This window comes from Ornithodoros turicata, chromosome 4 (genome assembly GCF_037126465.1).
Source record: "Ornithodoros turicata isolate Travis chromosome 4, ASM3712646v1, whole genome shotgun sequence".
NCBI lineage: Eukaryota > Metazoa > Arthropoda > Arachnida > Ixodida > Argasidae > Ornithodoros > Ornithodoros turicata.
In genome coordinates this window covers 82,013,485-82,039,473 of record NC_088204.1, presented here as the reverse complement: position 1 = coordinate 82,039,473, position 25,989 = coordinate 82,013,485, and the positions used below count along the sequence as shown (strand labels likewise).

Genomic DNA, 25,989 nt, shown 5'->3' with positions numbered 1-25,989 from the left:
TATTTATGTATTTTTCCGCATCGTAAAAAAAAGAGACATTTTGAACGGAATCGCTCCATTTATTTATTGTTGAATTCCAATGGCAGGTTCGGAGCGCCTCCGGAGCAAGTTTTGTTGCTCCGCCGAGAGCAAGTCTGTTCGAATGGCAGATTGAGAACAGTTCTGGAGTCTTCCAATGGGAGCTTCGGAGCGGCATTCGAGCCAAGGTCGCTCCAGGGAGCAACCCAGACTGCTCCGCCAAAATAGGCAGATTCAACCGGAACTCTACGTGACGTGTCACTTGTCGCTCGTGCTTCCCATTTCCTGTCTCTATTTCGCCAACATGGCTGCTTTGCAACGCGTCTTCGCGCTGACTAGTATTTCGCGTCGTACGTTGGCGATTTTGTTTCATGAAGGAAGCGAGAATAAGACATTACCAGGGCAGCGTTAGGAGATTAGGAGGACCTTGATGTTGCAAAACATGGCGTTATAATGGAACATGAGCATCTTCTTCTTCTTCTTCCTCCGTCTCTGGCCGCCATCCACCAAGGAAGGTTACCCAGCGCTAACTCCAAGTTGTGCGGAAGTGTTCCAGTCGCAGATTCGGATCACTTGCTCTAGGCCAGATCAAGCCGCTCCACTGCGGAGCCTGACACTTGCTCCGACTCTGCCATTGGAATTCAACATATGAGTTTAGTTCCATAAACGTTCATGGAAGCTCCGATGACGTTGACGAGACGACGCTACAAAACACAGCGCCACGCGCCACTTTAGTACGCGCGGCAGCTGCGACGATGAACGCAACAACAGTAGCCGGTCGGCGAGACACTTCCTCCTCCGACGTGCGCTCAAATTATTGTCGCTCTGCACCCCGTGTTCAAAGACATTTGCGCCAAATGGCAGCTTGTAAACATGGCATAACATTGTCTTCGGCTGGGTTCGTAACACAGGGTCCTTTCATACAAGTTTTCTGAAACGCATGGACGAAAAGAAAGTCTTTGGAGTTACGACATTCATTACATGATCACATTGCGCTGCACATCATAGTATCTATGAAGAAGTAATTATTTTTTATGCTTCGTAATTACCCAAACAGCAAAATGTACTGAAAGTCGAGTGCAATAGGGGTGGACGGGTAGGTGGAAGGCCTTGAACAGACTGATGAAACTAAAGAACATTGATAAGACACATACCGTCCACCCCTATTGCACTCGACTTTCAGTACATTGTGCTGCTTGGGTAACGAGACAGTGCACACACTTCCGCGTCGAGCTCTGACGTCAGAGCAACGATAGCCTGGACTGAGCCCCAGACCTCTCCCGCGGCAGGCGGCGATGGATGACGTGGTGTCGCAGCCACTGCCGGTTTCCGACACGTCCACTGTAAACCTTGAAGCGCGTGTTGACGTCGACGCAAATAGCAGTATATTTACCAGTGATGGCCAGTAGTTTACTGCATGTAGTTAAACTACCCGATTGTAGTTAAAAAGTAGTTCTCAACTACTTGCAGAAATGTAGTGGCAACTACTAGTTAAACTACTATTTCGAGTAGCTAACTACAGTAGTTAGGTTACTGCAGGCGCCGACTAGTTCCGATTTTGCCGCAATCTTTACGGCACGGTTGTGCTTCCGACTTTTGCCTCGAGCTACTCGTTTGATGGGAACGGAGGTGCAGAGCAATCATGCCGTGCATGTGTACTTAATCTTCACTTTTATCGCTGCTTGCGATTCATACTTAGGTGTCTAAGAACACTATAGAATGGGATTGGTGTTGATGGACAACGTTTAGTTATAAATGTACTTAAAATACATTGCAGTAGTTAAAGAAGTAGTTTTAACTACCTCCCCTGAAAAGTAGTTGAACTACTAGTTACACTACTCCATCGCGAAGTAGTTAGTGGTTATAGTTAAACTACTGTAGAAGTAGTTAGTGGCCATCACTGGTATTTACATTCATTCGACAACACCCGGGAAGAACCCTTTCAACGAATCACTGGATGCGCTAAAGCAGCTACTACACTGTAAACTTTTTCACACCTTTAAAGGTGTGCGCTATGCACATTCAATCTGGTTGCGTAACATTGCATCTCCAGGATGATATTTTACAAAATTCGGAAAGCATTACTAAAGATCAAGTGTCAGTGCAAATCTTGCTTTCATTATGTCTTGGATGTCGTAGGTACGAGCTAATGCATATATGCATCGCTATCGATAATCGAGCACGCGCAAGTGTCTACAATACTGTTCAACAATGCTGAGATGTTGCAAGACTGAATTTTTGGAGAACAGACAACACTCGAGTAAAGAAAATTTGTGCGTGTGAAACCGTGTTCCATTATGATGTTAGCAAAATTACACCTAAAAAGGCGTGCGCCATGCTCCCTATTACACCTTTAAAGGTGTGAAAAGATTTAGATGTACGCATTTAGATGTACGCATACGGCATGTCCAGTGTAACCACTCACACAGTTCTCAGGAAGCGACAATGTCTGTCAACTTTTCAAGTGACGATACATGGATATAAACTGTTGCACGCAAAAAGTGCCGAAAATAACCGAGGACGACGCCCTCTTTCGGGGAGAAATACGTGTTAGAGGTGGCGTCCTTACCACGTCTCTCGCATGTCTATTCTAGGCGACGACAATGGACACGAGTAGTGGTCAAGCAACGGGTACGAAACAAAAGTGAAAACGTCGTCTTTAAATTCTATTGTTGGTAGCGAGGAATTATAAGCTTTCATTGTTTTCTGGACGTGCAACGGTGCCGGTTTCTTTTCTGTGTCGCTGGAAAAAAATGGCCAATCATTACGGACAGAGTCCACACACAGGTCTAACTGGCTCGTGTGTTTCGTGTTCAGCCTTGTGTTTTGCTCCAGCCGCTCTGTGGAATGCAGTCGCTATTGCGCTTGCATGGGAGGGAATACGCGGTAAAGCGCACCCTGGACTTTGATCTAAAGGCGAGTTCCCACATATAGCGCTTCGCTATATAGGGCTAGAAAATAGCGCTCGAAACCTAGCGCTGTTTTTCCGTTTGCCGTTCTCACATACAACCGAGCACATAGCGCTATCCTGCTGAGCTCACGGGATATCTCTTTGCGACGTGATGCACCGGTGCTACCGTGACTGCTTACTGTCGGTACGGGGTATCTGCATCATCAAGGGGGATGACGCTTTCGATGCTGTGATCGCGATACCAGACTATAGTAACCAAACACCCATGCATTGGCAGATGGAACTCGTGGCCATTTTCACGTCGTCGTCGTCGTCGCATTCCCGTCTCTTCGAGTGATCGGAAGCAAAACAAATCCCAGCTTCCGCGACGTCACGGCTGAAAGACGCTCACGATTGGTTAACGCAGACTCACCGCTCAATATAGCGCTAGAAAAGTTGACCGGGGCTCTACTTCGACAAGAGCGGTTTTATAGCGGTTCGTAGCAATGCGAGGAGGAAAATATAGCGCAATTTTCTAGTGCCATGTAGCAAAGCGCTATATGTGGGAACTGGCCTAACTGTTTGTATTTTCGCCTCAGCACCGCGAAGTCATTATGGCTATAGCGGCCTTTACATGAATGCCACAGAAGCGCACACCGTATTGTTATGCTCTCTGGGAGTTTCAGAAGTCGGAGACGCATCTCATACCTCGGGCATAGCCTTATAATCTGATATCGCATGCAACTAGCAGTCCTTTATACCTAGAATCGGTGTCGCACAAAGTAGAAGAAGTAAGCAGCTGCCCAGTTCCGCGCGGTCACAGACGGACGAAGAAGAAGAAGAAAAGAAGACACCCATCGCTGTTCTGTTGATGGTCACTCCGGGTGTCCTGCACGGCTGCACTTAGCGGAGTTCTGCATTGACTAGCACAGGGACAGCGGCACAACGATGTCCCACAAGCCACTGAGGCGGCCACGTGTAAGCACGACTTTGAGCTTGACTCTGGCAATTCGAGAATCTTCGGAACGCCACACCAGGACACAAGGTGAAGATGACCACCCGGAAGGCCCACTGCCTCGTTCCAGCGAACGAAAATTGTCCGCAGCTGCATCTAACGACGAGTCCCTGTCCGCAAAGCTGTCCATTGATCTTCAAGGACTGTCTATGGTGAAAGACAGCGCAGTTCGGCACTGCCGGGATAGTGGACAGACCTCACAGACAGTGGACAGGGACGGACCTCATCAGCGCGATCATGCAGAACGAGTGCCTTCAAAGATAAAAGGCAAGGATGTATCCCAAGACGGAATAACGAAGGGCCTGTCCAAAGAACACGTTCGCCCTCTACGCAAACCGCACGCCGCCACATTAGCTGATCTCCGCGAGAGAGGCTATGTGCCCGCGCTTCAAGAAGGGCGACGCGTTGGTCGAGGGCGCGCTCGTAGAATTACTACGCCTGCGATGTCGTACGGCGAACAACATGCTAGACCCTTATCGCCCGAGGCATGTGCTACCAGGCTCCGAGCAGTGTCGTCTTTGGCCAGCATGGTTAAACTGTATCCACGCGCGAAGGCCTCTGTTCCACGAGTTCGTAATATGGAAGCGGATCGAGGAAGACAACTGGATGCGTTAGCTGGCGTTAGGAGACACCGTCACGAGGCAGTAGAGAGTAGCCCTCGTTTAAATGCGAGTGACGTCATGGGGACAAGCGAGTAGAGGAAATAAGTAATAACCAGGTGTTAGTGTCTCGCTCTTCTCCTTGACAGGTATGCAGGCTCGATAACGCCTGTGCGACGATGCACGCCATCATGTATAGTTATCGCGTTCTGTCACTAACAGGGTCATCCCTGTCAGCTTTGTGATAAATAATTTTGGTGGTAATTTAGTGAAGGCCACGCTGAGGGGGGGGGGGGGGGGCGAGAATATGCTACTGTACATAAAATAGAGAGCGTGCTAATGTACTGCTACATAAATTGTTTTCTTTATTTTTTACAGTTTTAATGGGACATAATTTATGCGTGCGTATTTGTTTCACTCAGAACCAGTATGTGTCTTCGATGTGTATTATCCGTATGCTTAGACGATATTAGTCAGAAAAAGATAATGTATGAAATATTACCAGCGTGTTCTCAAAAATGTCTCCTGAAGACGTATATACAACCTATACAGACAGAGGTCGGCACTTCGCACTTGTGATTCCTGCTCATTCACCTCCCACTGAGCTCGCCGTCTGCTCACTCAATCACCTGCTGCTCATGGCTATGTTTGCTCCCTCATGCTCAGCTCATTGAGCACAATGAATGAATGAGTTTAATGTGCCCAATGATGACAATTTATGTTCTGAGGCTGGAACACACAGAAAGGACAAATACATCCACCAAGAATTGTATAGCGGCTGTAGGCATTTTCGCCATAAGGCTCCCGTTCGCCCATATGGTCTTGTGCCGCCATTGTAACTTCATCTATGGATTTAACGGGCGATTATATACGATCTTAAGGATGACAGTGGGAAAGGGATCCACTTAGCGGTGCCTGTCCGGCTGAATTGCATACGCCCGCTATAATCCGAAGCCTTTCGTTCCCGCTTACCTCAGCTCCGTTTGCTCAGTTATATACGCACTCACTTTTTGCTAAGCTCAGCACAGTTGGCTCACTCATGCTCATGAGTGAGTTTTGCCGAGCTATGCACTAGGTGGTGGTGGTGGTGATGTTGAAAGGGCTTGCCGTTGTCGGCCTCACGTATGTGGGCAACGTCACGACTGACGCCCTGGGGAAATGTGCGTCCTGGGCCGACTTCCAGGGGAACTGTGCCGACATATGTCTGAAAGCGTCTGAGGAGAACCCAGGAAAAACCCCAGCCAGCACAGCCGGCACCGGGATTCGGACCCGGGTACCTCCCAGAGCTATGCACTAGACACCATAGAGCACAACGCGGTAGACTAATCAAGTACATTTCCTAACGTATCGGTGTAAACTGTAAAAAAACAGCAGTGCTGAACATCGTACCCGCCGTTTGACGCAGCAACCGTTCCGAAGGGACGATACGAAACTTGGCGTGCCGTTATTTTCTCCTCATCTGCCCGTGAAAGCATCTCAGGCATGACGGCTTTACTTTAATACATACGCATTCTTTCCGACGCCTCGCTTTATGTGTCACTTGCCATCGTCCATCTTCTTCTTTTTTTCATTACTCGAGTTATGCATTCTTTAAAAGCTACGACTGTGATTTATTGTGTCATTTATGCTGGATCAAGCAGTCAAGGCTAGCGAAGGGGGGGTAGAGTTAAGGCTATACTTTAGAACCTGCTTGATAAAGAGTTATCAGATGCAGGCAGGGTCTTCCGTGTATAACGATGTCGTATTTCACTGAAAGCTATCTCCGCACTTCCATGTTTCAGCCATTGCCGATCTTACGATGTCCGTTGAGCGTTTGGAACTTTCACGCTTCTTCTCATCGTGCCCGAGCACACAAATTTATTCGGCTGATTATCGACGCTCGCTCGCACAACCGAATGACCTTGTGTCGACTAGGCGGGAATGTTTCCGGAGCGCGATGTAGTTGCATCTATGGGTGATAGCACAGGAGCTATTAATGTGGCTTTATATATGGCCACACTCTTAAAACGGAACTTGATCGCAGCCAACCACCATCCCGAATGACATCGTTCTGCCCATTGATTGGTTAAAAACGCGAGGCGTATGGCTTTTTGTCGCAGACGTGTGTAGTGATTTTAATTGTCACAAAAAGACACGAAGCTACGCCACCAACGAACCAACCCACTCAGTCACGCTGCTGGCTATATGGTTGCGGGTTCGAACCCAGCCGAGGACGCCAGCTGCTTGGTGGCCTCCTCCGCGAGTTTTCTACGGAACGGCCCCCGTGCCATCGTCCTTGAAACCCCGAAAAAAGTAAATACTCATAATAATTGGGAGTAGATTTATGGCGAGTAATGCCAATAAACCGTACTGGCAAATTCCATTTTGTGGCGAAGAACACTGGTAGAAACGATGCTTTTTTTTTAAATTTCGTGTTAGCGCCGCGAAGCAACTGTGGCTATGAACGGCGTACAGTCGTGGACACATGGAGAGAGGACAGCAGGAAGGAGTGGGGGACAGGGGGATTAGTATGCGTCCTGGGCCGACTTCAGGGAGAACTGTGCCGACATTCGTCTGGAAAGTCTTCGGAAAACCCAGGGAAAAACATCAGACAGCAGAGCCGGTGACAGGATTCGAACCAGTGTCACCTCCCAGTCTCGGCGTGGAAAAGCGATCAACTTAGGAACTAGTATAGCAACAGTACCCACAAAAGGAAGAAGAATAGGTGGTGGTGATGTTGAAAGGGCTTGCCGTTGTCGGCCTCACGTATGTGGGCAACGTCACGACTGACGCCCTGGGGAAATGTGCGTCCTGGGCCGACTTCTAGGGGAACTGTACCGACATATGTCTGAAAGCGTCTGAGGAAAACCCAGGAAAAACCCCAGACCCCAAGGAGAATAGAGGAAAGTAGTGCCTTTTGTCCTGGCCAATCTCCCTTAGTGGCTCACGGCCATCATCTCATTGGTAGAAGAAGAAGAAGCAGCAGCAGTGCTGTTCTGTTCCGTATCTGTTCCGAACCGGCTTCTATGTACGCTACCAGTTGCGCAGACGTGCATTCTCAACAGCAACAACGACAAGAACAACAACAAGAGGCATCCGGTTCTCCCCCCGAACCAGCTACAGTTGGAGCCGAGATGCATACGCCCATAGCGTGTACCACTGCTGGCCAGAGCTACAAAAACAGCTCGCCCTCGCATGTCTCCACAGTCCTGGTCATCGCTGCCAACGTCTTACTGGCTGTGCTGCTCGTCTTGCTCAACCGGTAACACAAATCATATACATCACTTACTATCGAAGCGAAAAAGAGCAATCTCTTCTAATGAAAGGAGAACTAGGTGGTGGTAGTTGACTAGCGTACGTTTTCTCCGAAACAGTTTGAGCAACAATCTAGAATATAGAACGCAGAATAAAGAGGCGAGCCAGTTGGTGGTGGACGAACGTATCCCGTTGAGTCTCGGGTTAAATGCATTATCTGGAACATTGCGATCAAAATGTCAAAGGATTTGTCGCCCAGACTGCGCCGTTCACTTTGACCAGCGTCATGCCAAGGACGGTGATCTGGTGGATTCGAACCCTATAGAACTGGCTGTACGAGACCTCTGTTTTCTGGAAGGTTTTTCTGAACGGATGTCCGTCACCGTTTCCCCTGCAGTCTGCCCAAGTCTAAGTCCCTGCGTCTTGCACTCTTTCATGCTGTCCATGTCTTCACGCCATTCATAGTTACAGTATATCTCACGGGGTTAAACAGAATTCAAGAAGATTGACGTCAAGGACGCCGTACCAAGCACGGAATTCACCCGAGAAACCCTGGATGTCTCGCACCTTCTCATGAAGCGGCGTTCGATTAACCCCAGAATATATTATCTTCGTGGAGATTCAGCGAGAGTGATAGCGGCCCTCTGTATAGGTGTATAGTGCCAAGTCGTGGTAACTTGTAAACTCTGTGTCAGACATTGTTACTCATTCTCAGGAAATCACATTGTTAGCGTGATTTTTTAGAAAAAGTGCGAAGATTGTTCCACAATTAACCCCACGGTAACGACTCTCCTTTTCCCAAGATGGGCGTACGTGGGTCTGCGCTTTCCGAACATGACCCTGACGTTGTTGCACTTGCTGGTGACGCTGGTCGGACTTCACGGTGCCCGTACGGTGGGTCTTCTTCGCCTGGAGACCGTCCCCTTGAGCCGCGTCCTTCCTCTGAGTATGCTGTGCTGCGCCTTCACTGCTTTGCCCAACCTGTCCCTGGAATATAACACAGTGGGCACCAGTCTCCTACTGCGGCTTGTCTCCCTGCCCACTGTCATGATAATTCAGAACACGGCACCCGCTCCAGCCCCTGCTACGGTACGAGCACACCCTTTGCATTTTAGGATGTGCATCCACAGCGGTATGTCAATGAATGCGCGCCTCTTTCGCGTACGTAACTGTTTTCTTCCGCTGAAAACATTCTAGTGTATTTTATAGAAACTTTTTTTATTGTTTCCTTATTGCTGGTTGATAGATCTTGGGAGTCTTAAGTGTATAAAACTTTCTGATGGATACAGACCGCGGACAAGATTTATGAGTTTATTTTCATTAGTTCTTAACTTAGCAAATCTTCGCTTGTCATCGTGCTTTCAGCTATTTAACGCAATCCACTGACTTGCCGTATAGTTTTTCACATTAATGGACATAGTAGCTATATAAACCCACCTATCCCATGCACTTAATACCCCCTTAACCCACCACCATCATGATCATCGTCGCGTTTTCCCTATAGTCCATAATAATAGTAATAAGATGCCACGTGAACACCTTCAGACACCAATCTCATCACAGCAACACAAAACCATTACGAACTGCAACAACTCTTCAGAATGTAACGTGTTCTAATCACACAGCTCTTCATGTTTCGAGACAAGTGCACAGATTAGACAGAATGGTAATTCGTCACAGCGTCTCTTGTAACTCAGCACGATAAGCTAGGACATCGATGGCTATATTCAGGAACTTTAAAACATAAAACAAATAGCCACCCTATACACAACAAACTCCCAGTCTGCACGCAAGTTCCGGGAGGCGATTGGAGATTCCTTCCAAGTTCATCTGGTACAGCATATTGAGAGGCTTATCTACACTTTCCCATCTTACAAACGTATACGTCGATATAATATGCTAACGAACCATTCACCAAACTAATCCTCCCCCATTCCCCTTCTACAATCTGAAACTTGTCTAAAAGCGTGTCGAAGCATCCTTTCGTGCCAATCTAGAAGCTGCATCTGAATACATTAACCCCTCGCGTTCCTCAGGTCGCCATAACTTGCCGCTCGCCGTCCTTCCATTATTCTGCACTTAACATTTGACCCGAAGAAATACGATTTATCTCTCAAATTAACCGGGATGGTTGCGTATAGGCCCAGTGCGGTCCGTCCCTGGGAATCAAGCTGGCAGTATTGCCCCTGGTACTCGGTGTGTTCCTGCACTCATACGGTGACGTACACTTCAACATGCCAGGAACAGTGTTCGGGTTGGCAGGCGCCGTGTCCACGGCATTTTATCAAGTCCAGGCAGCACAGCTTCAGGCTCAGCTCAAGCTCAATGCCCTGCAGGTGCGTATACCACAAGGACATCCTTCTGCTGGAAGTATTGGTGGCTGCGTACCCTCTGTAGCCTTTTCTTCCATCAGAAGGTCATGCCGAACACAAGAACTTATCGACTATGACCAACACCTCCTAGATAGCGACAGGCCTGCGCCTCACGTGACACAGCATCACACGCGAGAGCCTGCTGTGGATGTTGCTATGACGTCAATGAAAGAGTGAACAAGAGAAAAGCTCGAAGCAGTTCGCAAAGCTCAGGCAGGCCTCCGTGAGTTGGGCAGGGCGCAGGCCTTCTACTATTTAGGAGGTGTTGGTATGACGGGCGCATAAATCCATAAATCAAAACCTCTCACAGATGCCTTTTCCCCACATAGGCCCTGTACCATCAGACCGGGTTGGCGAGCATTTTCATGACCCTGCTCGTATGCGTGTTTGAACACCCGTGGCGTTCCCCTCGAGGCGTCTTTGCTGCCAGCTGGATGCCTCTCGATTGGGCCCTGGTTGCCGTCACAGGTCTGGCCGGCTTTCTTATCACACTCACCATGTTCTGGATCGTCAGGCGGACTTCACCCCTCACCTACAACGTCCTTAGTCAGGTACGTCACACGGAAATAGTTTGGAGCAGCGCGACGCGTGGCCGTGCTTCTGCACGTTGGTGGTAGATGCCGGGAGGTGGTATGATCACACCGCTGTCTCGATATCCTGGGGTCTGTGGCATATCTTCCAGAGAGATATCGGCGCAATCCCCCTGAAGTCGTTTCTGGGCATGCACTAGCCCACTTCTTCCGGTTAATTGTCGCCGCATTTGTACACATTTTTACAGCCGCTGTCACTGCACGGTGCTAGCATGGAATGCATATCACCTAGGTTGGTAGTCCTGCGACACATAGAACCTATTCGTTGTTACAAAAATATTGCTACCTATTTTAATTTTAATCTTTTTTTTTAACTCTGAACTCAAGCTCAACTCAGTGCAATCAGCCGAAGCAGGGATAAATGGAGATGACTAGATGAGGCAAACTGCTGAATACTACAGGTCCTTGAGGAGCAGGACTAATACCCCTGCATCAGTAGCGAAATATTATTGAAAATTGAAAAAGAAAAAAGGATGCACGAGGACCTGCCTCTGCCAACTCCCCATATGGTGTGTGGCCGAGTGGATGCAGCGCCCCCTTGGACACGCCAAAGCCTGGAAGGGGGTCTGTTCCCATCCTACCACCGGCTCTGCTGTCCGAGGTTTTCCTTGGGTTTTACGGCAGACTTCCCAGATGTATGTTGTCATAATCGCCCGTTAACTCTGCTTGTGGGACTCATACGATCCTCCTTCGTGCTGTCCTCTTTCCATCTGTCCATGTCTGCACAGAGCTAACAGCCAGTGTTGCTATCGTGAAGAAACCAGTTTTCTTTCTTGTTTTCTTGTTTCGAACACACGTCATCGGCCAAGTACATAACTTGTCCGGTGTTTGTGCGCAGGTGAAGTTGGTGATGACACTGATAGCGTGCTACGCTGTGTTCCGAGAACCTCTAGGACCTATGCAGCAGGCAGGGATGGTACTCACGGTGTCTGGCGCTTTTCTCTATACCCACTTCAAGCACAAGGAGGCAAAGGCAGCCAATCGGTACCGATCTGGCCGGACTCTGTACACTGCGTCCTCTACGTCCGTCAAGACGGGAGCCAGAGTATCATCCCCCACCCGATAGGAGTGTTTTTTTTTAATATTATGTACAGTACGCATTCATTGCGATCGTGGGTTACTAGCAGGTTGATTATAAATACATCCAATGATAAAAATGTCACGTTCGCTCGTCTGTTTGCTTCCTTGTACACGATATCTGTGACGTCTTGCGTGAACACGCCTTCTGTCGCAACATTTTGGCACAATGGAACACACTCAATCAAGGTGAGTGACCCGCTAGTTAACACTGGCTATGATGTTTTCCCCTGAAATCTGCCCAAGACTCGCAGTAGTCACTCTATATACTGCCTTCAAAGTTTTCGCAGATTTCTCATTTAAAACAATTTCGTGCTCCTTCCTGCTGTTCCCTCTCTCCATCCGTCCACACCTAAGGTGATAAAAATTCTTACTGGCGGCGGAGGATTGTGGGACTTTCTGCAATTACCGTATTTTCACGCGTATTAGCCGCGGCTTATGCGCGATTTATTTTTTTCGTGGACGCTCTGCGGCTTATCTGTGGGTGCGGCTTATCTGGTGACTATTTTTCCCTGGTACTTTCCCCATACCCCGGGTTAAACGAACAGGACGGAAGAGGACCGCCCTGCCATTGCACGAACAATACCGAACAGGGGCGGGTCCACTCCACATTCGGGTGGACTCAGTCAATCCACGAAAAACACGCAACAAGGGCACAATCCGATCTTAGTAGAACACTAGAACTGACCTCCTTTGTTATACATCAAGCCGACACCGGAATGTGGACAGGGTTTATGACCTTCCCCACGGTCTCCTTTGTCGGCAGACCCACAGGAAGCGTTCAATACACCTGTCATCGGGATAAAACGTGGTCAGCAAAGCGTCAGTTCTCATTTGACGAGAGCAGCAGCATTCGTGGACACGGGCACGGCAGTTAGAGGTGAGGCATGGCTCCAACGCTGAGGCACAGCCACGACAGCGGCTTCAAACTAAAAGTCGTCGACTTCGCAGACAAGTACGTGAACAGGGCAGCTGGCAGGGAGTACAGCGCTGACGAGCGTTGAGCGTCTCTGTTGATTTTGTATGTGCATCACTGGTTTAGCGCACAAAGCAGTCGCGTCGTATTACCCGCGGCTTATCTGCGAGTGCGGCTTATCTGCAAAAACATTTTCGAAATGTATCTAAAAACGAGTTCTGCGGCTTATCTGCGGTGCGGCTAATACGCGTGAAAATACGGTACTGGCAACTGCCGAAAGTCCCACAATCATCCGGCGAGTACGTAGCCAGGAGAAACACCCTGTATGTACGCCGCTAACAGGTCATCAACAGACTAGTTATAGCAGCACTTCCTGCTTTTGGGTTACCAACAGCATCGATATTTCCAGAGACAAATAATGCAAGAGGAGCAATAATGGACGCCCTGCAACTGTACGTGGAATCCTCCTTCGCGTCGTTTGCATAATAGCTCGGACATTAACCCCCGCATAAACACTCGACAGTAAAATAGGATTGCCATAAGCGCTTTTCTCGTTCTTTCAATTTCTTTTTCGTCAATGGTAGTCGTCAGACTAGATTCTCCACGGGAAGGAGCTGCCCCGGCGGAGGTCACGTGACAGCTTTTCTTCACTTTCGAGGGAAACGGTTTTCGTATCTGTCTTCTGCGTGTGAATATATGATTGCAATGTGACGTCGGGTCAATGACATTGTCCCGTGTGGCCGTTTAAACCGGTGGACTTCGGTTCAGCTTCCGTTAGGTTGATCGATCCCGAAATTATTTTACCGACCCACCGCGAAATCGCAAACACACAGTATACTATATAACTTCGCTCGTGGGTCCGACCGGGTCCGAACTCCGTTTATCAGATACAACTTGTTCTATACCTGCACATCCACGGTCGTTATTTGCTTGCTGGTGTTGATTAAAATGTGAACTTAAAAAAAAAAAGTATCTGTGGCTCCGCAAACGCAAAACGGGTTCAAAGCAGACAGAGGGCGCTATAAATTTTGTGACTCATACAACTTATTTAGATACGTGGTCGTCCGCTTAGAACAATACGCGATAATGATTCCTAATTAGAAACCTAACTAATAAATTAGATGACCCCCGATGGGCAATCTCCGCACTAAACCAATCCACGGTCAGGGCCACGGCGTACGGCTTTTAATTATTTACGTTGTGACACATTTCTAGAGCTGAGCGCGGGTGCGGATATACGCGAGGGTACCCGCAGTTACCCGCACATCGTCACGATTTGCGGGTGGGAATTCGCGATCGCTGCGGGTAGAGGGTAAAATCCGCAATGCGACCGCGGGTAATGCGTTTATACCCGCATTACCCGCACTCCATGGCCAACTAAGTTATCCCTCTCTGTCACACGCGAGCTCAGCAGTGCCCTATGTCGTTGGCCGTATTAATATCAATGTGCCAGACTGCAGCAGGCAAGTGCTGGCGGGCGAGTTCGATTATTAATGCAGACATATATGGCTCTCTGTTGAATTGCAGGTTTATTGGCATACGATCGAAGCCGTCCGAGACACGTAGCCAACACTCAGAATTTCCGTTGTTTTAAAATAAGAAACAGCGGTAAAGTGGACGAGGAACACTTCTCCCTGCGGGTCCCAATGCGGGTATACAGACAGCACTGCGGGTGCGGGTCGCCCAGATGAAATTCTTGCGGGTGCGGGTCACACACGCGCGGGTACAGCGAGAGTTCAAGTTTTCTTACCCGCACTCACCTCTACACATTTCCAACAATAGAAAGAAAGAAAATTTAAGTGAACGACACGAGTATCTCCAGTTTCCAACTGAAGCGAACCACCTAAACAGAAGGGGGAGGTTATATTTTGCGTGATTGACAAATTACGCTCTTGGCGCGTTTTCCTTGGGACAAGTTGTCTCCTCGTTGCTAAAGTTCATGCTCAGAGTGTGCCTAAGAAAAAGAAACAGCACTGAATGATCGACAGTTCCGGGTCTCGTGTCACAACATGGCCGCAATGAGCGAAAATAAAAGATGGACGAAATGAACGAACCGCAATCTATAGACAGGGGATTTCGTGGACGATAGACGTTGTCAAAGAAACCACTAATCTTATAAAAATACACTTTAACGACAGGCAGTCTTTTTTTTTATCTCTCTCTTTTTTGGCCGACGAGTACGTGACGTGCATTCTTGCGCGCTAGGTTTCTTGACATGGTTGTCCGGGCGGATTTTTTCTCTTTTCTGTGTGCTTTTTATTTTTTTATTTTTTGTCGTGGAAACTAATCACGAAAGTCACGTTTTTTTTTTTTCCTCCCCTTGTTGACGCAAGGTTTGAACGAAGCGGGTTTGTACCCGGTCGAGAACACGAGCATCCCGGCAACTATAGGTAGGGTTCGTGGTTTTCGGCATTTTCCGAAAAATTCCGGAAAACACCCCCCGAATGATTTTTTTTCAGATTCGGAATATTGCGAAAAAATCCGAATTTCTCGTATCCTGACAGCTGCCATTCCTGGAACCGCAAAGGGAAATCCCCTTGGAATCTCCCTTCGTATGAATCGATTCACTTCTTTTCGGTTCGTTGTTACTTCGCGCGCAAAATAGGCTTTCCTTCATGCGAAATAAATTAATGCCCGAATACTGGCATCTATTTATTTATTTCTCTATTTATGGGCGGAATATAGATGCCGAAAAAATCCGATTTATAGTCACCCAAATAAATGCCGGTAAACACCCCCCGAATTGGGTTGAAAATAAATGCCGAAAACCACAAACCCTAACTATAGGCAAGGAGAATGTTTCCCTGAGTTTTGGGGAGCACTGAAAGGGACCACACGTACAAATAAAACTCAGTAACAAGTTTAAAAAGAAAAAGGTAAAACACGTAAAACCCAGGATCTGAATTTTATTTGAACGTGTCGTCCCTTTCAGTGCTCCCCAAACTCGGGAAAATGTTCTCCTTTTATTTTATTTTTAATTTTTATTTTACATATACTACTGGCTTTCGTCAGTACACCACCAGTACTTCGTCGGTACACAGCCTTGTCAGTACACCAGCTAGTTTGTCTACTTTTCTTCTCATCAAGTGAGGTGGAGGCTGCTTAGACACGCGATGGGATTTTAGAGGAATCAGGGAAGCCTCAGCACGCGCCACGGTGTCGTTCACGGTCATAGTTGTCACGCGACGTTCAGCTTTGAGTTAGTAAAAAGAAAAGAGAGAGCGAAAAATCTAGTCACGTGAGAGTACCAATAGAGGGATAGACCGGCAGCCATATTTGAAGACACCCTAGATGGCGCCATGTTGTCCTCACCTCACCTTGCCTTGCTTGCGAATGGCAGACATGAGGGATTCATGCCGCGTGAGCGTCTTTGCGCGCGTACGCCTCGAAATTCCGCGTCATTTATTAGTTCCGTAATGCCGCCTACAATTTTTCCCAGGCGTACTGAAGAGATACTCTGATAGTCTCATAAACAGTGTTGCTGTACTGCACGACTGCTGGGCGGTTAATTGCGCCCTCTGTGTATCTCGCTGGAGAATTAACAGAAAATTATCATGAACAGGCCCCATTAATAATCTGACTTTATTGATAATTCGTGAGCCGGCAACTATGATCGTGAGCGACGCCGCAGTTATCTGTCTGTGGATTAATTTTGCCCACACTGAGGATCACGTGTCTAGGCAACCTGTACCACGACCCGAAGTTGCTACGTCCACGGCGAGGTTTGAATCCGCTTTAATACACGCGGTACAAAAGGATATTCAGCAATACCACATGAAGACTTATTGCGCCCTCTGTAATCGAGTACTTGCCGCACCTGTTTAAATACTGCATACTGAAACAACAGCGCTGTCTACCTAGAGCTGCAGTTGCACACCGGAAAACCCTGTCATTTCCGAAAACCATAAAGCGAGCACCTCGTTTTCTTCCGAGTCGACGATGTTGCAAGCCGAGACGTGACAGTGCGTGACAATGCGTGACAAATTGCCGCCTTTCACTGGCGTCACACTGCGTGAATGGCCGCACGTCGTCTCGATGGCGTCAACGTCTGTAAGCCGTATTTGATAACGGCACGCTAAGCGGCACAAAAGTGGCGGTTCCAGCTAGCTTGGTTCGTGCTCTATAGGAGAGCCAGCTGTTTACGCGCGGTATCCAGGTTAGAATTGCATAATCTGCGCAGAAAGCGAAATAAAAAGAGAGAGAAGGGGGGGAGAGAGAAATGGAAGAAAACGAAAGATTTTGTTATAGAAGGAGTGAAAGATGTGGATCGGTGGTGGTGATCCGATGATGATTCGGTGGTGGACGCGGTCAACGAAGAGTCAGCCGATGATCGATGAAGACAGCAGTTTATTTACAGTATCTACATGGCGTCTCGTAGAGACCAGACTTCCGATTGAAATCCAGAATAAATAACACAAAGAAAACTTCAGCTTTTAAAGGTTTCTCGCCGGACTGGCGTCACGTGCTGCCCACGATGTGACATCATATTTTCTGACCAATCAATACATACTTAATCAGGACAAACTCCCTTTCTCAAGTTTTCGTTCAATTACAGCGTCAGGAACTGACGTGTAATGAACCATCCAATCAGGGGTTACAGAGCTTCCGCAAATCAAATGCAAACACAGAATTCTACGTACTGAGAGCGAAAGTGTTATAGTTCCCAGGAAAAGTGAGCAGGATTAACAAATACAAAGGCGGCCGTGCAGCGGCTGCGCCTTTCTTTCGTTGGGGAGCGGGTCGCTCGTTTCCTGTTTTGGGAGACCTGTCCCTAATCTGCCTCCTCCGTAGGCATTCAGTAAAAGTGACTTGCCCTATTGAAGCTCATGCATCAATGGCCTTGCGGTTGTTTTTATTGTCACAGCTCTTCGGGGAATTCGGCCTCGCCTTGAGTCGAGTGGCTTATTACTGTAACAGGCGCTGGGCATTTCGTGGGAACGTCAATTACGCAACACGTTCAAAATGACTTATGAAAACGAAGCAATTAAATGCATAACATGACGTATGGATGTTTCGAATATCACATAAAATAAAATACAATACATCACAACATGACACCCTTCCCCCAAGAATGTGGCGGGATATGCACATGTCCAAGCAACATTCAAACTGAATATAACCATTCGAAACAATATACGATCGGGGATTACAATGCCCAAATGTCCAGTACTCACAACATGTAAGACACCACGATTTTCCTCACAGGCTGCCCTACATTACCACTAGCTCTCGTTGAACATTCTTGAGAGCGCGTCCGCGGCGATATTGTCTCTTCCTTTAATGTGCGACAAGGAAATATCATACTTCTGTAATGCTAGCGCCCAACGGGTGAGGCGAGCACTATTCGGGGAGGTATGGGTGAGGTATCGTAACGGGTCGTGGTCAGTTACCACTTTTACCTTTCGCCCAAACAACCAGGTATCTAGACGCCCTAATGCCCAGATGATGGCGTATGCCTCACGCTCTATGGTTGCCCATCGGGTTTGTGTCGGGGAAAGCTTCTTGCTTAAGAATGCTGCGGGGTATTCTTTCCCGTCATGTCCCGTTTGTGACAGACAAGCCCCTACAGCGTACTCAGACGCGTCGGTCGTCAGCGTGAAGTCCTTACATGGGTCCGGCGCTACTAGCTGAGGGATTTCAGCAAGAGCTTGCTTGATATGCAGAAATGCCTGTTCTGCCTTTTCATCCCAAGGCAAGATGTTGGGGACCCGTTTGCCCGTCAGTCTCGTGAGAGGCAACACAATCTCTGAGTAGTTCCTCACATAATCCCTGTAATAGTTCAGTAAGCCTAATAGACTTCTTAACTGCTTCTTAGTTTTAGGCCGCTCTACCCTCTGTATTGCTTCCACCCTTTCTGGGTCTGGAGCGTGAGTTCCCGAGCCAACTACATGTCCCAAGTATTTTACAGTTCTTTGCCCGAATTTACATTTCCGGGGATTCACCGAGAGTCCTGCCCCTTTTAGGGTGGCTAATACTTTACGCAGGTGGTTTACGTGCTCTTCCCAGCTTGCGGAATAAATCGCCACATCGTCTATATAGGAACAGGCGTACGAAGCGTGCGGCGCAAGTATGTCATTCATAACTCGCTGGAACGTTTGGGCTGAGTTTCGCAACCCGTACGGCATCACTTTCCATGCATACTGCCCAGTTGGTGTTATAAACGCTGTGAATTTCCTAGACTCTTCATCAACTGCTACCTGCCAGTAACCTCTGGTCATGTCTAGGACACTGATGTACTGTGCACGTGATACATCCCACAGCAGTTCCGTGGCGTTCCTCATTGGAAATCCGTCTGCTACAGTCACCGCGTTTAACCGCCTATAATCTATACAAAGACGTACGCCACCGTCCTTTTTCGCGACGCATACGGTGGGGTGTGCGAAACTTGATTCCACGGGGTAAATCATATCCCATTCCAGCAGCTCGCTGATTTGGCGATCAACTTCCTTCCGAAGTGCAATGGGGACTTTATACGGATACGATTTCTTGAGTTCTGCCCCTTCGATTAGTTCAATCTTGTGTGAGCCTACCCTGCATTTTCCAGGTCTCTCCGAAAATACTTCTGAGAACTCGTTTATGAGAGTTTCGACCGTTCGAATCTGATCTGCTTGTAAATCTGACATTTCCAACCTCAACGGATCTACCTCGGTGCTGTGTGTAGTACACTTCTGATTTCCCGGAGCCTCAACTATGTCTCCAAATTCGTCATCGTTATCAAATATGACACCTACAGCGTTCACACGAGCTATATACGGCCTTAGCTTATTCGCGTGAATCCACCTCTTCGAACCGTCCGGCATTTTGACCATGTAGCTATCCTTCCGCTGACCTTTTAAAATCGTTGCGGGCCCTACCCATCGTGCTTCCATCTTTCCCGTACGGTTAGGATCCAAAACCAGTACTTGGTCCGCTTCTGAGAAAGTCTTACTCTTCGCCCTGAGGTTATAGCCTGCCGCGTAACGACCCTGTCGTTCCTGTGAGTGTTTTCCCGCAACTTCCGCCATTTCTGCCATTTTGCTACGCAAATTCATTAAGTATTCTTCCGCTGAAGAATTCAAGCTAGTTGGAGGTGTCCATTCTCCAATCCATGTCTTCCGTAAGATAGACAGCGGTCCAATCGGCGTCCGACCATAGAGCAATTCAAAGGGGGATACTCCTGTCGTTTCATTTGGGATTTCGCGGTACGCCCATAGTAGACACGGTACCATGCGGTCCCAGTCTCTCCCATGCTTTTGAATCACATGACGTAGCATTCCCTTGAATGTACCATTCCAACGCTCTACCGCTCCTGAACTCTCCGGGTGATCCGGTGTTGCAAACCGGGGCACAATGCCCAGACATTTCTCTAGCTCCTGCGTCAGCCTAGCCTTAAAGTTGGTACCCTGGTCAGAGCATATCATCTCCGGTGTCCCCATTCGCGAAAATATGTCAACAAGTGCATCGCATGTGGCTTTCGCGGTTAGTGAACGCAGACAGACCACTTCTGGCCATCGTGTGCAGAGATCTACCACGCAGAGTGCGTAACGGTGCCCACGTGATGAGGGTGGGTCGAGGGGCCCGATACAGTCCATCATAACCGTTTTAAATGGCGCGCTTGGTCTAGTTAGTGGCGTGATTGGGACCTTATCGCTTGCCCGTTGCCCAGAGTTAATCTGACAGCTATGACAACTTTGGCAGTACTGTTTTATGTCCCTATCCATTCCCGGCCAATAGAAGGAATTCTTTATGCGTTGTATTGTTTTCCTTTGCGCAAAGTGTCCTCCCACTGGTGCGTCGTGCGCAATTTCCAAAACAGTTTTTCGGCGAGCTTTTGGCAAGACTAGCTGCGTGCACATACGTTGACTGACGTGATCCTTATGGAACAACATCCCATCCGTAGTGATCATACCATGCGTACCCTGCTTCGCCTGCTCCCACGCTTCTTTCAAAGACTCGTCAGCCAATTGCTCCCTACGAAATGACCTGTAGGTATCCATACCTTCTGCGCGGTCCTCATTATCAGCGTCACGACTCTCAGTTATCCCTACGCTAGCGACGAGCGCGTCTATGTTCTCTTCCTCGAACTCTAGCGCAGTTTCTACTCTACATTCATTGTCATCGAACTGAGCCTCTAGCTGTTCCGCGTTCGTTCGTACAAGCTTTAGCTGTTCATAGTCCTCAGGTGTGAGGAGGGCGTCTAGGTTTGGTGCAAGCTCGTCAGTTACAGCGCAAACTAGAATCAATTCAGGAATCCCACTACCTTCAAACGATTCCACCAGGTGCAGCGGTACTTCCCTCAATTCTGCGTGCACTACATGCCCAAACGCATCCCGCAGTTTCGTCAACGTACCGGCATTCCCTCCTAGATGAGGCACTACTGACCTCCGAATCACGGTAATATCAGCCCCCGAATCCACGAGCGCAACAAATTCTGAGCTTCCCGATCCTATGTTTACATGTCGGTTCTGATTTCCGCTCTCAGTGATCACCCGCTTGTCGGTGTCGTCGACGCGCTCAGCTTCCACCCTGGGTGGCGGCATTTGCTCAACTCTAGCTACTGTTTTGGGTTTAGTCTCCGCCTGCGCGGCAAGCCTTTTCGGGCATTCGTTTCTGTAGTGGCCTACTTGTTTACAAAAGTGGCATCTGCGACTCTCGTGCTTGGGTCCTCTATCAATTTCTTTCCGTTGCGGTCTATCATTCATTTCCGCACGTCTAGTACGTGGTGCCTCTTCGAAACTACGTGCATGTGGTCCACCCTTTCTTGCCCTGCTTTCCTCGTGGCATTCGGCCAATTTTGCAAGTTCTTCAGGCTTTAACCATTTCTCTGACTCATTAAGGGCCACATAGGATTGCATACCCTCACTCATGGTCATTTTCATCTGGTCCGCTACAACTAACTCCATGAGTTTATCGAAGTCTGATACTTCTCTACTTTTCACATAAAACTCCCAGTAACTAGTTAGCCTAGTAGCGAGTTGGACCCATGTTTCATCCTTCTGCTTGACTGCCGAACGAAACATTCTGTAGTATTCTGCAGGAGAAAGTCGCATTTCGGATAGTACCCTCTCCTTCAGTTCGTCATAGCTGATCAATTTTCCCGTCACACCACGTGACACCGCTCCGCGAACCTTTTCGGTTAAAAACGGCATGATAATCGCGCCTTTGATTTCGTCCGGAACCGCAAATGACAGAAACATAGTTTCCACGCCATCAAACCACGACGGCACCCTTGACTCTGCGTCAGGCATCATTGTCAGCACCCCTCGCATAAGCTGCGAATACTTCAGGATTTGGTCACCATTATCCTTAAACTCCCCTAGAGTAGAACTCGCCTCACTAGTTCTCGCTGCTTTTGCTTTACACAACTCTAGTTCTAGGCGCAAACGCTCCAGTCGAAGCTTCTCAAGTTCTATTTCCTCGGACACCGGTCGTTCCGCTCCCGGCACATTTGTCGTACCCTCTGCCATCTCGATATGAGATATTCGACTCTGACAGTTACCCGCACCGTTTTCCTGACTGTTAACTCTATGACTATACGACCTAGTCACTACTGGCATTACCAAGGGCAACCCATGAAAACAATCGAGGTGTCTCACCTGTCACGCTTGATTTGTCTCCCACGAAGCTTGCTCTTCACCGTGTTGCAAATAACCGCACCACTGGGCCAGTCCACAGTCAACGTTGCACTCGTCACACTCCTGGACACTCCGTTCCGTGATAACGTCCTTCAGTTACCCGGCTTTCTTGTGGAAGCTGAAGCTTGCAGCCGGTTTGTCCTCTCCAACGTAGAATCTGCAGTATACTGTCGATGACACTCCAGGTACCTCAGCTGCTCTCTCCGCAAGCGTGACGGTCTCTTGTCTCGACGTTCCCACTGCTTCCTATCTACCAGGCAGCCTTCCGCTCAGTCAGCGATTTTCCCAGGCTCCTCCGGAGAGTCCACTGTCCGTTTCCACTGTAGATCAGCTGATGTTGCATCGACTTCTCACCTCGTGATCTTCGCTGCTGTACCAACGTCGCACCATCCTGTCGACTGCGCCAGTGAAAGATGTGGATCGGTGGTGGTGATCCGATGATGATTCGGTGGTGGACGCGGTCAACGAAGAGTCAGCCGATGATCGATGAAGACAGCAGTTTATTTACAGTATCTACATGGCGTCTCGTAGAGACCAGACTTCCGATTGAAATCCAGAATAAATAACACAAAGAAAACTTCAGCTTTTAAAGGTTTCTCGCCGGACTGGCGTCACGTGCTGCCCACGATGTGACATCATATTTTCTGACCAATCAATACATACTTAATCAGGACAAACTCCCTTTCTCAAGTTTTCGTTCAATTACAGCGTCAGGAACTGACGTGTAATGAACCATCCAATCAGGGGTTACAGAGCTTCCGCAAATCAAATGCAAACACAGAATTCTACGTACTGAGAGCGAAAGTGTTATAGTTCCCAGGAAAAGTGAGCAGGATTAACAAATACAAAGGCGGCCGTGCAGCGGCTGCGCCTTTCTTTCGTTGGGGAGCGGGTCGCTCGTTTCCTGTTTTGGGAGACCTGTCCCTAATCTGCCTCCTCCGTAGGCATTCAGTAAAAGTGACTTGCCCTATTGAAGCTCATGCATCAATGGCCTTGCGGTTGTTTTTATTGTCACAGCTCTTCGGGGAATTCGGCCTCGCCTTGAGTCGAGTGGCTTATTACTGTAACAGGCGCTGGGCATTTCGTGGGAACGTCAATTACGCAACACGTTCAAAATGACTTATGAAAACGAAGCAATTAAATGCATAACATGACGTATGGATGTTTCGAATATCACATAAAATAAAATACAATACATCACAACATGACAGAAGGGTTTGGCTCTTCCAACTTCCAAAGTAGAAAGTCGCAGACATAGATATGATATATAGTAGCTTATTAGTGCAAATGAACAGCACAAGGACCGCTGCTGTCACGTGTTAGCACAGCCAATTAAGCAACTGTGACTATGAGGCATAGCCAGATGGAGAGAGTACTGTAGCAGACCGTGGTAGCACCAAGCAGACAGGAGATTCAGTACGCGGGTGCAGCATTTAGTAACTGTGCCTGGAATGTGTCGACCGGAAAAGCCAGGGTAAATTTCACAGACAACATAATTGGAGGCGCGGTATTCGAACCCACCGCTTTCCAGTGTTCAGAATAACAATGAACACTCTTACCAACTGACGCGATATGTATTTATCCTGCATTCGGTGTGCTGAGATTTTAAAGAGACCTCAGGTGGGCAAAATTAATATCCACAGACTGACCACTGCCATTTCTCGTCCTTATGCGGTTACTTTTTTTCCTTTCGATGCGTGGGTACGACGGCAGCACGAGTCACAAACAAAGCACGAGGACACGATGTTCCCATCACACGCACCCACATGTATGGGTACGTCTATATAGAATGGCGTATTCGAGCCGCCACAACAAGGTTAGCCATTTCTCACGTCCCATACCCGAGGGCGCTTCCAAAGACAACTTTCTGCGATTTTCCTCGACTCGTGGAGCCCACGGTAACTCAAGTGCTGTAACAGATTACGTTCGAAGGAAACCTGTTCCTGTGCAACGTTATAACGAAACCGAAACTGATAATTCGCTATACAACGCAGCGTATGTGAACGGGGTAGGATGTACACTTGAAGGCGTGCCTTGTCATGGACGACTATTAGAGTAATTATAGTTACTCGAGCGTTAGCTAAAATGACGTTCACCTCCAAGTCTGCTGGGGCGACTGGGTTGCGATTACATGTTTCTTAGAAGGACGGTCTCGCGGGCCTTCGAAAAAAAACTTGTCAAGCGAGCCAGACAACGGTGGGTTTCGAACCCAGACCTCTTCATTCATACGATTACGTCACGTTGGCAGCATCTGGGCGACTTAGCGGGAGACTTTCGCATGGATTGGACACGCACTCGAGACGTCCGACGAATAATGTTCGTCGCCGCCAGCTCACCTGTTTCCTCACCGTTCTATATATTAATCTCCATCGTAGAACATGATGTAAACATAGTGCATACCATTCTATCTTCAGCCGTTCACAATGAAACAGCGTGAATTAATTCACTCCAACGCGCCAATGGCAAAGGCAACATCGTCTCCCTAGATATTCACGCGAGACCGTCATATAACGGCATTCCACGTAGAGGAAGCGTTCACCTCGACCGTGGTCAATCAAAGTTCAACGTTATCAGCCGTATATTTTGACTCTCTTTTCTTCGCCTCACTCCCCGCATTAAAGATGAATGCCCAAAATTATTGCGCGGATTAACCCGGGTCACTGAATAGATTGGTGACGCTGGATTGCTGGGTGACGATTGATACAGCGTCTACTGTCCTTTTGGAAAAAATTGGAAAAAAAATAATTTGGTGCGCGTATAGACTGGATGCCCAAGTACAAATCATGTCTACGATATCTTGACGATCGTGTCACGAAGAAAAAGGCACCGTCGAGTGAACCTTCCCCCATTCTTTGAGGAAATAATGACAGAGACGGTGCCTGTGAACGACTTTTTTTTTCGCAAGGAGAGCAGCGAAAGTGTCGCCCGGAAGACGTCGTTCTATTGGGTGGAAACAGGGAAATTTGTCGCAATTTGAGATATAAATATCCGAGCGTGGGTGGACGGAAGTAATTCACTCGGAAATTGCGGAAATAAGACGTTTGGCACATTTCCTCTGGTGCAGAAAGTACATACTGTAAATGTATCTTTGTTCGCGATGTAATTAGTTTTCGCGAATTTCACGGCCGCTAAAAAATCGCGAAAAATTGTACTCGCGAACACAGCGTGACGTTTAACCACGTGAAAGGAGACAGCCATGGAATCGCGAAATTAAACACTCGCGAATAACTTCGTAAATGACGGAATGCGCGATCGCGAACGAAAATACATGTGTACAGTACATTGCACAGCCGGCAGACGATACAGTAGCCCAGCTGGGGGTAATTGGGTGAAAAGCATAATAACAGTGTGGGCCCACAAGAATGTAAGCAGAGTATACCTTGAAGGCATCGCGTTACTTGAGCCGTGGGCCAAGCCATTTTTTCCCGGAGGAAAATGCCTCCGAGATCGCGTTTATTTGGATCAAAGATCCTCAGTGGATCAGTTGGTAACAAATCCCCTTGTTCATTCCAGGATGTGCAGGTTAGAACCCGGCTGGGGACACCAGTGTGCACGTTGCTTTGACAAGTCGTCCTCAGTGAGGGACGCTGAGATTTCAACCAGGTTGTGTTTCGTTACATGCTTTGTATTGCGCAAAAGAATTATTCTTCTATGTGTCGTATTT

General features: G+C 48.1%; 2 protein-coding genes across 3 annotated transcripts in view; one reads left to right on the top strand and one right to left on the bottom strand.

The window, feature by feature from the left end:
* Positions 1 to 25,989, bottom strand: part of LOC135392133 (pre-mRNA splicing regulator USH1G-like) — a 58,591-nt gene that overhangs the window by 27,261 nt on the left and 5,341 nt on the right. The gene's annotated exons all lie outside the window — the stretch shown is intronic.
* On the top strand, positions 7,489 to 11,880 carry LOC135393554 (solute carrier family 35 member E3-like). 2 transcript variants are annotated; one of them, XM_064623963.1, is made up of 5 exons: positions 7,489 to 7,763; positions 8,560 to 8,845; positions 9,904 to 10,092; positions 10,458 to 10,679; positions 11,557 to 11,880. In XM_064623963.1, exons 1-5 carry the CDS (start codon positions 7,528 to 7,530, stop codon positions 11,782 to 11,784), a joined length of 1,161 nt encoding a protein of 386 aa, XP_064480033.1. In that variant the 5' UTR covers positions 7,489 to 7,527; the 3' UTR covers positions 11,785 to 11,880. The 2 variants fall into 2 exon arrangements, with proteins under 2 accessions (XP_064480033.1, XP_064480032.1); XM_064623962.1 differs by having other exon boundaries at positions 9,898 to 10,092.